The 16,609-nt window shown below is 37.9% G+C and overlaps 1 protein-coding gene across 1 annotated transcript in view; it reads left to right on the top strand.

Moving 5' to 3' along the window:
- The window catches only part of SMARCA1 (SNF2 related chromatin remodeling ATPase 1), a 44,790-nt gene extending 28,746 nt beyond the window's left edge, over positions 1-16,044 (top strand). The window contains exons 20-24 of the mRNA XM_088129166.1: positions 1,922-2,054; positions 4,184-4,302; positions 5,558-5,770; positions 13,408-13,518; positions 15,532-16,044. Coding sequence (XP_087985292.1) covers positions 1,922-2,054; positions 4,184-4,302; positions 5,558-5,770; positions 13,408-13,518; positions 15,532-15,603 — 648 coding nt within the window. The 3' untranslated portion in view covers positions 15,604-16,044. The remainder of the gene's footprint in view (positions 1-1,921; positions 2,055-4,183; positions 4,303-5,557; positions 5,771-13,407; positions 13,519-15,531) is intronic.
- Positions 16,045-16,609: the final 565 nt, after the last annotated feature.

Here is a 16,609-nt window from a genome sequence, read left to right as displayed (position 1 = left end):
TATTTTTGTGCCTAAATAGCTGGACTACTCAAACATAATTTTTAGCACTCTTTGTTATGAGGTAGGGAGCATAAAGTTATGTTACATCCTTCTCAGTATGTTTCTATATTAAGGATTCATATACTTGAATCATCTTCCTGAAAGGTTGATTTAGCAATTATCTTTTGATAATTTAAATTCCCTGTGTTAAATGAAGTGAATCTTATAATGAAAATACAATATCAACCAGATGGTTCTTAACCTCTCTACAGAGAGAGTGAACATTTCTCATGACACTGTTTAACCTCTGGAAGTAGGTATATAAAACATCTGAAAGTTTCTGCATTTGTCTGTTAACATTTCTTTTTATATTTCTCTACCCACATATCTTTGATCAAATCAAACCAATATGACTGTCCTTGCTCTTTGTTTGAAAATCTTTTTTAATCTGCTTGAACCAAAAAATGGTAAAATAGCAGTAAAAGCTAAGAAATATAGTTTGATGTAAAAGTAGGCTTTTTACCTTTTATAATGAAAATGTGTAGATGTCTCAGTAGATGGCAGCAGCTGGTTGATATTGTCTGGGATCAGAAGTTAAATAGAATTGAGTCTGATTAGTACACGGTTGGGATTCTTACAGGGAATTCCAGGACTGTAGGCTGGACTGGGAAATTTTGAAGAAAAGTGTACTAGAAGAAGGCAGTGGAAAACCACTTCCATATTGCTGCAAAGTAGGGTGGAGCTCGAAACATTGCAGAATTCTTGGAACAGTCTGTTTCTCACTCAAAGTGGCTATTTTGCTCAGAAGAACATTTCCAACTTGAGTTGATTGTTATATAAAAGGCTTTGGACACCCCTAAATGGGACTTTTATAGGCAAGTCTACTGTGAGATAAAACCAGTGAGTTTTAGTAGAGCTTACTCCCAGATTTATTGTATAACATTGAATCTGCCTCCATTCAAAAATGGAGTGATATTAGCAAAACCAAATAGTTAATGGGTTTCATGCTGATGTTAATTTGTGCTTCAATACCACATCATTTCTTGTTGCTGATTCATTGTTATATACAGGGGGTTGAAAGGGTATTTCTTCTGCCTAAAGAGATTTTTTAAAGAGCAGAAGTTCTTCTATCGTAGAATGGTTCTTTCTGGGTGAAAGAAATGTTGTATAGAATAGCTGTTTTTCAGTAGATTTGATGTCAGAAATAAGTGTCACAGTTTGCATTTTACTAAGTGCATTTGGTTAAACACTGATTAACAATGGCACAGCGTATAAAGTATATTGTCTCTTCAATAACGAACTTTAGAGTTTCTGTATTTGATGGTTTAAAAGGTTTCGGAATATTTAAGGTACTGTTTTTCAGTACCACCTTTTTGTTTATATTCTTTCCACAGTCAGTAGAAGATTTTTTTTCATTTTTTTCATATTGTATCAAAAATATGCATGGGAACTGGGGATTTTCTTCCCTTCCAGGTGTTAATTTCATTCGCCATTTACTTTGTAAGTATTTGAAACAGAATGTTCCTGCATTTAGTTCCAGAAGATTGCCTGTGACATCTGGACAAGCGCCCTCAGATTTTTGCAATTTTTTTTTTGTTACTTACTTGTAATTGTTCAAGTGTGATATAAGTGAAAGCCCACTAAGATTTGGACTGAACTTTGTTTCTTTGGAGACTTGCCATTTACAAGCATGAATAGAACGCTTCTCTCCCTTATGTGTGAGGAGATGTGTTCAAAAATAACTCACTCAGGTTTTTATGACTGAGTAATAAGCCCTGGATAATAGATGTTTATGGAAATACTGCAAGATCATTAACCCCTGTAATTATTATGTGACATTGTACCAAAGCATTAATGAGCAAATCTAACTGTATCCTCCTAAGATGCAAGATCTAGCAAAACATCTCTGCCTTTGCCTAATGGCAACTTCTTGCTTTAACAGGGTTTTACAAACTGGAACAAAAGAGACTTCAATCAGTTTATTAAAGCTAATGAAAAATATGGCCGTGACGACATAGATGATATTGCCCGTGAGGTGGAAGGAAAGTCACCTGAGGAAGTTATTGAGTATTCAGGTTGGTTAATTGTTCTTTGATTAATTAAGAACGATTGCAAAAAGTTAATCTTTCTGTCAGGTTACCTTTGTAATTCTACCAAGGGTAGGTAAGCCTGAGGAATGTGTAGTGTGGAAAGAAGGGAATGTCCTGCATGGAGAGATTTAAGACCTGCAGAGGGATTATGCTGAGGTTGCTGCGCCATAACCCTGTAGCTATTACTGTTCCTACACTGGTTGAGTTTTAGGTTATGACATGCTTCATTTGGTAGTGCTGTGGCTGGCAAGGCAGAGGGAGAGGGGCTGGATTTATTATTCCGTTCTCCTGACAGCATTATAAAGCTGATCACCGTTGGGTTGAGTGATAGGTTCAGGAGAACCCCAGATGCATTTCTGATGTAAACACAATTCTGCTTTGCAAACTTGGCCATACCTTTCAAGGGCAGGCACGTTCTGTAAAACGTTTCCCACCCTTAAGAGTAGAGGGCTCTCACTTAACAGCTCTTCTCCCTTCCACACTATACATCCCATGCTATCAATTTAGGGTCACCCTGTGCCCTCTGTTTTCACACACAGAGGGCCTTCATATGTAGAGTTGGGTATTAATGCTACAGATTGTTTCCAGAGGAGCGTCGGGCACAGCACGTGCATGCATTTCAGAAAATAAAGAATAGTTGTTTCATAAATGGGGAGCAGTTGGCTCAAATGCCTCTTCAGTTCTGAAGCTACAAATTCTAGTTTCAAGACTTACATGCATATATACCCAGGTAGAAATCAGGGGGGAAAAGAGGCAGTTTCATTGCTATTGCCTGTGGCACCTGGACTGGTGCATTGTCTCAATAATTATAATTTTATGGAAGTAGAGAAGGATGGAGATTGAAAGAAGGAAATGGAAGAAGTTGCTATGCACTGCCAGCATTTGACGGTTTCTTTGGGCAAAATAAAATGTATGAACTGTAATAATACTTCCCATATTGATCATGGATAGTTACCTCTAGTCTTGTAGTTTTCAGTTGTGTGTGTTTTTTTAAAATCAAGCCTGTTTTATGCACACTTGGATACTCTTACAGAGAAAGAAAGAGCCCCTGGCTGTTACATCATGTGCAGTGTTAACATAATAGGTTCTTGTGATGACAATGGGAAGACTGAACAAAAGTTTAGTTGTTACTATGGACCCTGAATCTATAAGAGTTTAATATAAAAATGGCTAAAACTTTGTCTTTGGTGCAAGTTGCTTTAATGGCAGCTTTCTGAAATGCTCTGATTTCCAGCTGGGACATTGCAGTTTAGCATCAACACTAAAAACTCAGAAGTTACAGCTCTCTGTGAGGCATCTAGAGGGACTAGCAGGTTCACCTAATAAAAGTGAATCCTGGAAGAATCAGGAGAGACAAAAGGAAATACTTTTTTTTACCCAATGCATTGGAATTCATTACCATGAGTTATGGTGCTGGCTATCAGCTTGGGTGGCTTAAAAAATGGGTTGGACTGATTCATGGAAGTCATGGGGATCAATGGCTATTCGCCTTGATGGCAGTGGGACTGCCTCTGAAGGCCATCTGCTGGGAGACTAGTGGGCTTCCTTGGGCAGTTGGTTGGCCATTGTGGGAACAGACAGACCAGAAGGGCACTGTTTATGTTTTTATGTTGTGGAATCAGCTTGATAACGTGATAAACTGCATTTTGTAGCAGAGAAGCTAAGATGGAAAGGTTCGTTGCTCTAGCCTTTTATCTCTTTTTTCTGTTCCTCTTCCATCCTCACTTGAATAACGCCTAATTTGGCTTTAAGTTTAACTAGTTATTTTAAAATTACACTTTCCCTCCAGCTTATAATGCCCTCTTTGAAATAAATGTCTGAAAAATATCTTTTTGTAAGAAATTTGGACTGCTTCACATATTTCCACAAATTTAATCAGATACGTATTTTCCTTCTGTTTTGAATTTCCGAAAGATCTGAGAGCATTGGCATAAAAAGGTTAATGGCATAAAATATAACTTGGTACATTTTCAGAATATTTAAAATGTTATTCTCACTATAGAGATACTGTAATTTGTGTTTAGCTCATCTTATGAAGCTCAGTGCTTTAATTGCTTTAAAGTAATGTTCCCTTTATTATGGAGCATATAATGATTTTTTTTTTTTAATTTCAGCTGTATTTTGGGAACGTTGCAATGAACTCCAGGACATTGAAAGGATCATGGCTCAGATTGAAAGAGGAGAAGCCAGAATACAGAGGAGGATTAGCATCAAAAAAGCACTGGATGTCAAAGTAAACCTGCCCATTAATATTCTCCTAATTAATTTTGTCCTTCAAATACCAGCAGGTGGTGATTTTCCCCACTGACAAAAGTATTTTCTGTCCTTTCCTAATTTTTCATTTCAAAACTTCCATCACTAATTCAGAAATGGGCAAACTTACTCTTTATATCGATAAGTGTTTATAAAGCCATAAGGATTTAATGCCCCATTATATTGATTATGTGCCATCAAGTTGGCATTGACTCTTAGCAACCACATAGATAGATTTTCTCCATGACGATCTGCCCCAACCTGGTATTTTAAGTCTTCCAACAGTGCACCTGTTGCAACTGCAACTGACTCCATCTACATTATGATTGGTCACACAATCAACCAGATGTTTAGACTGCATTTGGCATTTTTATCCACCTATCGAGTCCTTCCCAAAGACCTGGGATAGGCAGATGTTGTTTGATGGTATTAAAGGTATCATTGCAGGATATAAGCTGTTCCAAGTAAAGCTGCCTTTTGCAATTGACTGATGGTGATTTTGTCAATGCCGAAGGTATTCAAGGGGTGCTCCAGATGTTTGGGGATTGCACCTAAGGCGCCTGTTACTGTTGGTACTATCTTTGTTTTCTTTTGCCATAGTTGTTCTACTTCTATTTGCAGGTCTTTATATTTTGTGATTTTCTCCAGTTCTTTCTCTTCTATTTTGCTGTCTCCAGGTATTGCAGTGTCCACTATCCAGACTTTTTTGTCTTTCTTATCAACAGTTGTTAAGTCTGGGGTGCTGTGTGGCAGGTGCTTGTCTGTTTGAATTCTGAAGTCCCAGAGCACTTTAGCTTTAACTGAGTCTATTCACATATTATTATTATTATTATTATTATTATTATTATTATTATTATTATTATTATTATTTAAATTGTACACTGCCCAATTCCCAGGGACTCTTTCCTTTCTTTGCTGCTGGTCATTCTTTTTACTTCCACCTTTCCCAGCATTAGAGCTTTCTCCAGACAGCTAGGTCTTCCCATAATGTCTCTGAAGTAGGATAACTGCCCAGTATAAGCACAATGTGAATGTTACACTGCCAGTATTAATACCGTAATACTACTAAATACATTTTGAGTGGGAATGATTTATTTGCTGTTGACCTTGGTGTAATTCTAGTGACTTTCCTGCCCTTGAAGTAGAGTGCCTAATTATTGAATGATATGCCCACAGAAATGCCCAGCAAAAAAAGTCTGATGTATACATATATGTATATATTTTTTAAATTTTAGATTGCACGGTATAAAGCCCCTTTCCATCAGCTGCGCATTCAGTATGGAACCAACAAAGGCAAAAATTACACAGAAGAAGAAGATCGATTTTTGATATGCATGTTGCACAAAATGGGGTTTGATAAAGAAAACGTGTATGAAGAACTAAGACAGTGTGTGCGCAACGCACCCCAGTTCAGATTTGATTGGTTTATCAAGTCCAGAACAGCAATGGTAAGCAAAGGAGTCTGTTGATGCGGACTTGGTTTATGTGTGTGCATCGTTCATTCATTTTCAAAAATTTTTTAGGTTTTATAGATCTAATTGTGTCATGTTTTTATTTTGAACCACTTTACTACTGTTCATTTTTTTGAACGATCAGGAGAAAAAGTATTAAAAATCTGCTTCTCGTGAACTGGTTTGCTGTCATGCCAGATCTGCATGGCTGCCAACACTCCATCTGAAAATATGTGATGTCCAGTATCTGTGCAGAAATTATATCAGGAACCGACGTAGCAGAGTGGCATGTACAGAACTAGAATTGGGGTCTGTTTGATCACACTGAAATTTAAAGAAAATTTGCCTGCCATAATACCAAGGTACCTGTTATTTGTTACGTGGATAATCAGAGGCATCTCTCACCCTTTGGGGTTATTGCTATACTCTTTGGACAGCTTCCACACTGGAGTATTTGTACACAGATTCCTTTGGAGATATCAGAATCTGTGTAAACAATCTACCAATGCTTCATGTTGATTGTCTGCTTAAATTCTGCCTGAAGCGAAGAAGAATTTTCCATGCAAAAACAAATGTACAATTGTTTGACTTTGGACGGATAAAATGAAATGACGTATTAGATTTTAACTGCAGAGGGTATCGTTGCTGCAGTGTATCACTTCTAAACCTCTTCATGAGCTTCTGCAACTATTTTGTTTAGAATAAGAGAACATGAAAGGATGAACCAGATAGAACAAATGTTAGTTCCTTTAGGGAATATTCATATTTAATGGCAAATCCCAACATTTCCATAAGGGACCAATATTGAGCAAGTATATGCTATTGTCTAGCTTATATAAAAGAATATCTCATTTTCCATAATTGGCTGCTTCAGCCTTCCATAACTTGGTGTCTTCTGCAGTTTACAGCTACAGTTCCCAAAATGTTTTGCCTGTTGGAATCCAAACTCATATCAAAGATACATATTGGGGAAGGTTGATCTTGAAGAACAAAATCGCAAACTGGAAAAAATGTTACTAAGATGCCCAGGAAGTTGGAACAACATAGTAAAAAGTTTATAAAATTAGCCTGGATAAATTGTAGAGAGAGGATTTGGAGAAAGTAGATAGAGTAATTTCTCTCCATTTTCTTAGCATTAGAACCTGGACTCATCTAGTAAAGTGGAGTGGTGGGGAATTCAGGACAGACAGAGCAAACTCTTAGCATACCGTGAGGTCATGGAATTTGTTGATACAAGATAAAATAATAGACATTCGTTTAGCTAAGCCTTCTCCATGTGGTCCCCTCCAGATGAGTGGGTGCTGCAATTCCTTGACTTCCCAACCATGATGGACCCATGATATCTGGAGGATGCCAAATTGTAGAAGATTGCATCAGTCATATCATTGAGGAGCAGTGATGATTAGTAATGCTACTTCCAGGCTCAGTATGTCTCTGACATATAGTAGAGTGGAAAATACTCTACTTATAGGCTTCCCAGGAGAAACTGAACATCTGAAACAGATGAACCCTTAATCTGACCCAGTGAGCCTCTTTTTATATTCAGTCATAGATTCTATTCATTTATAGATGATGTTTTGAGAAAATTCACTCGGTTCTTGAATCTTCTCAAAACATTCTCCATTTCTGCTTCTATCAGGTATGTACCTTGAAAATCCAATGTTTTGGACAAAATAAAAACTTTTTTTGGTAAAATTCTTAGTTACATAATGTCATCTGTTATTTCAAAAAGATAAGAGTAAGCATTTTGGATCTACATCTATGCTTAAACAGGCAAAAGGGGGAAAAATTGATGTGGTTCTGCATTTTGCTTAAAAGATCTTCATTATGTTCTCATGGCCACAAGATGTCTCTCTGGTTCTAGATAAATTAGCTGATTTACCTCCATGTTGCTCATCAGCTCTGCTTTCCTTTGAAAAATTCTTTTCAGAAAACCCATGTAATTCTACTGCAAGTCTTATTTTCCTGCAAGCATATAGCTCACACAGTATGAGTCTGTAAGTGGCACGATCATTTCTATAAAACTCCTGTTTCTTCTTCCCCAATCTTTACACTTAGATGCTCTGCCTTTCTTCTTAGTGACAGTGATAGAGGTGGGATTGGTAAGCACTACTGAATCGCAAATCTGTTCTTTTCAAGGCATGACATATGCCTGCTCCCGATGTACATTTTTTCCATTGATGCAGGTTCATCGGTGTGTATCTTTTGTACCTAGCTAGTCAGTACACTGTATCATTTTTCCTTCATCACTGACTGATATGCCTCATAGTCTGTAGCAGTGGAAAGCAGTCTTTCTTCCTTTCAGAACATAGGCAAGTTATGCTGCCTTCATAGTGGATATTCCATATATTGACAGTTTCTTTATCATCAAAAAGAAGTGACGGACTTCACTCTAGAGGCCTTAGTAATTGATGGAGGTGCTGATAGCATGTGGAACACCAGCACCTTGTTACTGTACTTCCGTCTATTCCAAATGATGACTCCTCAAAGGTGCATGCATCTGCTTAGAAAACTGTTGCAGTAACAATACTTGATTAGGAAAGGACCTGGAAATCTTCTTGAAAACTTCCAACTCTAAAGTTACTGCTCACAGAAATTGAATATTGGCAACAAAAGATCTAAGACATGTAGTAAGACTACACGATTTGGATGTCAAAATGTATGGATAACATTTTACAGGAAATCTCATGGAATGGTTAACAACTCATAGCAGTATACTATAAGCTATACATCCTTACTGAGTATGCAGGTATAATGTTCATAATTTTGGTGCAGCATGGAATACGAATAAGGAAACAAAAAACACTTGATTTGCCCTCTACATCTGAAGAAGTATGATATTCACGAGTCACATCTAATTCAGATAGGTTTTGGAAAAGTAGTCTGCAGTTGATACTACAGCAAAACACTGCTAATGTTTCTCCACTAATTTGCAGAGTTGGTATTGTGCTCAGTGTCTCTCATAAATACATTTTCCAAGGCAGAGGATGCAGCTTTGCAGGAGCACCAGCAAATATTTATTGATCTCATACTCGTATTACAGTGATGGTCTAGATGGTGCTGATAACTTCCAATAAATCATAATTTCTCCATTGGCCTAATGTATCCATGGCCAAATATTGGTATGGAAATATGAGAAGGAAGGAGCTCCTGAAAATCTTCATATTATGAAAGCGAAGTTCAGAGTAAAGATATTTTGCACGTATCTCTGTAATACAGGCTTGGACTACTTCCAAGATGCTCAAGGTATTTCATTTTCACCAGAAATCTTATGTAATTCAGTTTTGACGTCTGTTTTAACATAAGGAAGTCAGAATCTCACCAGTCTTCTGCTATTGCCATATTTCAACAAGGAAACAATTCTCAATGTAGCGTGTTAAATGAGTGGGAAGGTAAACCACCTGTAATATTCTGGTGGTGTGCATTTTTCTATAACTAGGGAACATTTTTAAATAGTCTAAAATATACTGAATTATTTTGGGGTTGCACATAAAACCTGGAAGAAACTCACATTCCAGAAATTCTTTGGAAATCTGGTGGCTGAAAGCCTATTTTCATTCCAACCATGGTTTCAAAGGGATCAAATTATTTTTCTTTCCCATCTCTTCTTTTGCCAAAATGACACCCCCGTGAGAGGAGTAATAACATGTATTTGAACATGTTGTTCTGGTTTCACTTCTGATTTAATTTCAGGCAATAAATCCTGTTGGCCATTTCTATATTTGCATTTCTTCATCTTGTGTGGTGAATACAAGCCCCAAATTTGACAGCTCTTAGTAGAGGTCTTTTCACAGAGAGCTTAAATGCTAGACAATGTAGTTTTTGGCAGAGAAGGTAGAGATTCCAGATCTCTTCCCTACCCCCCCAAATTATATATTCTGTGGGTTTTACTGAGGGGCAGTTATTTCATTTTTTGAATGGTTTCGTTGCTCTCAAATGAGAGCATCACTTCAGTGAAACAATATTTGTTACCATAATTAAGCATATTGAGACCATATTCTAAGCCAAAAAAGATTTGTATTGAGATTGATGTGTGTGGCGTTTAAATCACAAGCGGTGTTTATAGTGCTCACATATCCAAATTTTAGATGTATTTTAAATAACACAATCTGTTTCTCTATATGAAATGGTTGACTTAGCAGAGAGTACAGGAAATTTCATTGTATGGGAGTAAGGCTTAGTAGGGATGTTTCAGCAGAGAAAATGCTGCTGCCGTTAATTGGACCAATTTGTCTTCTCTCTTCCTAGTTGTGAAGTGTATGAAATGGTCAACTAAAAGTGTTTTCAGATTAGAGACATTTTATCATGTTTGGTGGACATGTAAAACTAGAAAATTCTGGATTCAATCACATATGCTGATTTAGAGGATTTTAAAGATTAATATATAATTGAGACCAGAGGTTTTTATTTTGGGATTGATGGACAAACAGTTGGAGAAGAGTCATGAAACTTTGTTTTTATACATGATAACTGCAGTGAGGTTATTATATACACAAAGATGGAAGGATTCAGCATCACCCACAATGGAGGAATGGTTGGTGAAGATGATGGAACTTGCTGAGATGGCCAAACTGAGTTCCTTGATCAGAGAAAAGACAATATCTACGTTTATTGCTGACTAGAAACCCCTTTTTGCGTGAAATTTACGATTTATGGTTTTGATGATTAGATAGGATAGATTATAAAAAGAACAGTTATATTGTAACCATAGAGTAAGAGGTAAACTTATAATCGTACTTATAACTGCTATAAAGATCGGAAGCTACTTCTTTGTATCTTTTTTCTTTTCTGTTCTTCTTTTACTTTTTTTTCTTCTCTTGCACTTTTAGCTTTCTTTTTTCTTTTTCTTTTCATTTTCTTACTTTATATTAGTTTGTATTAGTTTTTATCTTCCTATTAAAAATCTTTAATAAAACTATATATAAAAAAATAAAAATGTTTTCAGGTTAGAAAGCTGGATTGCTTTTAAGGCAGTGTGCAGTGCATGGTATTTCAAAAAGTTTGCTAATATTGTAAAGCAATCGCTAGCCATAATCTCACCTTACAAGAAAAGACTAGGGAACCAGCCAATTCTCTAGCAAGTCCATCCACAATACCATTTCTGGTTTGATCACCTCAGTAGCTCTTCAACTCAAACAAGCCACAAATAATATTACAGCTGCCCAGTCCTCTGATAAAATAAAGGTATTTAAAAAATCGTGTAGACATCAAGTTGAAAATGAAGTTGAAACTCCAGTTTCCAAAATTCAGCAAGTTAGCTGGGTTTTTTTCCTTCCCACCTGATAAAATCATGTTCTCTTATCAAAATTGAAGAAGACGACAGCTGGAATATTTTTTAGGTTTCTCTGAAGGCTGGCTATAGCTCAGGAGGATTCCCAGAAAAACCCCAGATCACCCTTTTGCATCTCCTTCTCAAAGGAGGTATGGAGAGATCCTCCTGTGCCTGAGATGCAGTGTGCTCATGACTGCAGTGGTTAGATCTGTGGTTCCCAAACCATGCACTGCGGTGCCCTGGGGTGCCAGAGAAAACTCACAAGGGACTGCAGGGTGTTTTAAATTTTTGAAGGAAACACAGTGGTACTTGACATTTGTTGGGCATTGCATGAACTACTAGCTTCTGGTAGTTCACAGTTTTGGCCTAGGTGCACCATGGGACACTAAGGGTGCCATGAACTGGGAAAGTTTGGGAACCTCTGGTTTAGATCGATAACTGACAACAGGAAAGGAACTAACTTTAAATCAGATTGATAGGTTTAGAAACAATCAGTGACCCATTTGAGAATTGGCATGTTTGCATCTGGAAGTTAGTAGGTTAAGGAAGTGTTTGGCTGAGAGTTAATGGCTTTATGCAAGATCACCTGTGGAACTTTATGACTGAAAAAGGATAAGAATGCAGTTCTTAATGCTCCCACTCTCACTCTTAGTACATCTGGTGGTGCTCCTTCTTGCCTGGTTGCAATAGTTTTGAGTTGTTACTCTTAGGAGTAGACCATATTCACTCTGGGGTACTAAACTACACAAATGCTACCATTGGATTGAATGGTGCTCTCAAGAGCTACAGATGTTTCCAGAATACCCATCCTCATGTTAGTGTCTCTGTTAGCACCTACCTGGAGAGCACCAGCTTGACCTGGAAGCTTTAATGCAGACTCTAGATAGCGCTTGCTGTCATAGAAGAATTCCCACGTAGGAGTAGCTTTTCACAGGGGAACCAAACTGGACTGACTGAATGCATAAAGGTTGTCAGTGCTGGTCAACATTTATTTCAGTTCCTGGTATTAGGCAACCAGCAGAGAAGATAATATTTCATACTTGAAAAAGCACAGAATGATGATGATGATGATGACGACGACAATTTATTAAACTTGTATGCTGCCCAACTCAACAAGACTGGGCGGCTCACAACAATCAAAGAAATTACAATAAAATCAAAACAAAAAGATAAAAGATGGCAAGAGTGTGATGGAATGGTGTTATGAAGGCCACGCTCAGGGAGATAAGCGTTTCCTTAGCCCCCAAGAGGAGCATGGGAAGTTTAAGAAGACGAGACTGGCACCACCCTAAGGAATTCACGGTGTTGTGGCTAGCTGGCTTGGGAACTTAGGTTCAGTCTGGAGAGATTTCTGTCTTGAGGTGGAAGCTAATAAATGCAACAGAATTGTATTTGCACTGTCTCATGGAGTTCTTTGGGCTGAACCTGACAAAGAGTGATGAAGTGAGGGGCCTCACCCTCCCTCGCTGAAGGCCTGGGTGAAGGAGTTTGTATGTCTAGTGCTTAGTTTTAAGAATTACACATGTGCTACCCAATTTAGAGTGCTCTTTCAGAAGGCTCTTGATTTTTTGCTATTTATGTTTTTAAGGAATATACAGTTTTATGGAGAATCAAGTTGAAAAGCAAAACAGGGCGATGTAAGGAATGCAAAGAAATTTTCTGGGCAGGGACTCTCTTCTGCACCCTTGTATATGATAAAGCACATCTCACCAAATGTACCTTGAATTAAGTTGTTCTCTGAACTAGCTTGATAGAGCCACAGTAGCAAGCAGCAGAACTGTGTATATCTAGAGTGGCCAGCTGTTTTCAGCGAATCAGTCTGGCAATGTCTGCCCTAAAGCTTATTTTGTAGGATTGTGCAGGGCTTGGGATTCTGTCTGTAGCTGTGTCTTTTCCTGGGATCTTCATGGCTGCCTTCTGGAGCTGTTGCATGATCCCAGGCAATGGTGTGGCTGTTATACAGAGGTGCAGGTAGGTGTTATATTCACACTGCCATGTACTCCAAAGCACCTTTCTGGAACTGGATTCAGAATGCAGTTCAGCCCTATATTTAAAGTAGTCTTTTCTGTAGGAGTTTCTGTACAATCTCATAGGATATAATGAGGGGTCTAGCCTCCCCCCCTTCAATCCCTTGGATTATAACTACTTTAGAATGCAACCTACTGCTAGAGTCAACAAACATAAAAGCTACAGTGCCAGCATGAAACATATTTTAATAAGATTTCTTGGCTTCATTTCAGCCTTTCCACATGCATGAATTATCTGCGCCTTCTAGCCTGGACATCTTGCCTTTTAATGTTTCTGCTCAGCTTCTTTGGTTAAACTGCTGCAGAACTTGATATTTCCTTTTGATCTTATATAGGAGCTCCAGAGACGATGTAATACGCTCATATCACTCATTGAAAAAGAAAATATGGAAATCGAGGAGAAAGAGAAAGCTGAAAAGAAGAAACGGGGAACCAAGACACCAGTGGTAATTAATGACTACCTACTTGCTGCGTTAATTTTTCTAAATTTAAAACACGTCACATCTCCTTCAGTGAATACTGAAAAAGCTTTGAAACAGAAAGAAAAATAAATGTAGGCATTCCAAATCAGTCGAAAAACATAAATAACTCAAACGCCATATTGGCCGATAGGGGAAAATCTCACAGTTGGATGAAAAATATGTTCGCCCTTCTACAATAAAAGAAGGGGAAAAAAACAACCATTCCCAAGGTCATGTTTTTTTGCAGAAGGAGAGTACTGTTGGCTTTCCCAGTATTAGATTGTAACCTACGTCACCCCTGACTTGTTTGTTCCAGTGATGGTTATTGAGGGACTCCTGCACGCCCATTGCATCTTTACTAGTGGCAGAAATTCACATTATAGATACTGATATCTGAAACTCAATTTATTTTGCTAGGGAAAAATTGAGCAAGGATTCGTATAAGAGGAATCTCTAAGGGATGGAGGTCCCAGGCTCTGAGGAGTTTTATAACTTAAGCCTCTTGGATAGTTCATGTAGAATGTAGTAGTTGAAAATGTGATGAACTGTAGCGGTGAATGAATTTGAAATCTGTAAATTCGCAGTTGGAACAGAATTCACAGATTGGGGCCCTTGAAAAGTTAAGACTGTCTCCAAGAACTCTGCAATGGTCAGAGAAAATTTGTGAACCCTTTAGAATGATCCATAATCTTGCAGTAATGTGATTAGAGCTTCATTGAGTAGATAAAATGATTCTGGTTAAACAAACCACAACCCAAAACACATCATTTACTGTTTTTGTTGGAAAAAGCATGTGTAGCTTTAGATTTAGTAATGGTGATGCCTTCTATAGCAGCAGTGTCTTCTACCAAAAGTTTCCTGTATCTGTTGACTCACTCTGCACATTGACTTGAAGATATTTTGCCTATTCTTCTTTGCAGAATTGCTTCAACTCACTGATTTGGGGGGCTTCTTGCACAGAGTGGTTACTTCAGGATATGCCACAGCATTTTCAGTTAGTTTATGGTGAGGGCTTTGATTTGGCCATTCCAAAATAAACCAGTTCTTCTGCTTCAGCTATTCTGTTACATATTTACAAGTGGGTTTAGGGTGGTAGTTATGCTGCATGATCCACAGTTAACTTCAGCTCACAGATATCCCTGATATCTGAGATCCACAGAGATCATTTTTGATAGGGCATATGTAGAAAGTAAGGAAGATGATATTGATGGAAATATGGCAGGAACGGTTACCTGGGCAGAAGGGGCTGAAACGTTACATCCAGAGCAAAGAGATAACAGTCAGAAGTGGCTCAGACAGACCCCTCCGTAATTTACTGGAGTATAAGAAGGGGGAGGAAGTACAGAACAGTCAGACTTGCAAGATGCTGTTATTAGAGCCAATCTCAATAAAAGTAGTTTTAGCTTTCCGGTGGGGTTGATTTCCTGGTTGGTGTACCTAGTGGGCCTGATAGCATGATTCACCTCCACACACTTCTGTTGTGAAGGACAGCCTCCGGCGGTGTTTTATAGCCCTTCAAAGTAAGACAGAATTATTATTTAATTGATTGGAACACCTGACTCAACTTCCCCCTTTAAAGGAGCTGATTTTCGAAGGATGTTCACAATTTTTTCAACCAAGTCACGGAATGTTGGATTAATGAGTTTAATAAGGACATGGCATAGTAGTCTGTTTCAGGTAGTGTCTGTTTAACCAGGATCTCGGTGTTTCACTAGAATTTAGTTGAAGTTCTGATCACGTTGGAGGTTACAGACAGTTTTATAGGATTCCATATAGTTTTAAAGGGTTTGCAGATTTTCTCTCACTGCTGTGTGCCTTTTCAAAGGCTCTGTTTGTTCATCTTTTGGGTAGAGTGTGTGTATATGGATGGATGAAAGGTAGTGAAGTCAAGGGTTCTTTGTTATCTTCAACTGGCAACATAATGGCCTATTAGAGTTCATTACCTATCTAAAATACTGTATGAGTGATGAAAATGACATTTTCTCTTTTTCCCTTTAGTCTCAGAAAAGGAAAGCTGAATCTGCTACAGAGAACTCTGGAAAAAAAGATGCCAAAAAAGTGAAGACGTAAAACTGAAAAATAGTGTCCAATTGAAAACTGTCCTATTTTCCTCTCTAACCAATGTTTTTGATGCTGTCTGTGTATTCATAGTACCCTCCCCCTCAATTCCCTGTGGTTTTAATTTTTGCAAATCTGTATTTTTTACAATGCCTTCCTTTACCTATTGTGTAGCTTAATATTTTATGCATTCCAATATTTTTGTGCACTTGTATTTTGTGATATTTCTCATGTCTTCAGCAAAATTTACTCAGTCCTTGTTCTTCTGAAGATTGTGCTGAGTTTTTAGCTTTCATGTTTTATATGCTGCTGCTTTCACACACACACACACACACAAACCCTTGATTCTGTAGTTGTATTATTGTTTGCTACTTTATATAATTGTGGAAAACTAAATGGAATTAAAATAGCCTGAGGTGAAAGACACATCTCATGTTTTCTGCTCTTTTTCAATTCATTTTCAACTACAACTTTTGTTGATATTTTAAAGGAGCACTGATAGATTTGTCTGCAAGTGTGTTATTGCATCATATTTCAGTTCTGGGAAGGGAAGGAGGTTTAATTGCAGGGTATCTGCTACCTCTTTAATTGTAAATCTTTCCTGTGCGTACAGCAGCAGGACAAATTGATTGATTGATTGATGTGCTATCAAGTCATTGTTGAATCTTAGTGACCTTATAGATAGATTTTCTCCATGATGATGTGTCCCTAACTTGGTCCTTCAGCTCTTCCAATGGTGCACTTGTTGCCACTGTAAGTGAGTCCATCCACCTTGCTCCTGGTGGTCCTCTTCTCTTTCCTTCCACCTTTCCTAGCATTAGAGCCTTTTCCAGAGAGCTGGGTGCATAATGTGTCCAAAGTAGGATAATTTGAGCCTGGTCATTTGTACCTTGAGTGAGAACTCTGGATTGATTTGTTTGATGATCCATCAGTTTGTTTTCTTGGCTGTTTACAGTATTCTCAGGAGTCTTCTCCAACACCAAAGTTCAAAAGTGTAACAAGACAAATGGTAGTTGTG

This window comes from Python bivittatus, unplaced genomic scaffold (assembly GCF_059951505.1).
Source record: "Python bivittatus isolate LINGU-HERP-01145 unplaced genomic scaffold, Pbiv_v1 ctg000790_np1212, whole genome shotgun sequence".
Classification (NCBI taxonomy): Eukaryota; Metazoa; Chordata; class Lepidosauria; order Squamata; family Pythonidae; genus Python; species Python bivittatus.
Note: the sequence above shows the minus strand (reverse complement) of the source record. Positions and strands in the feature narration are given on the sequence as shown.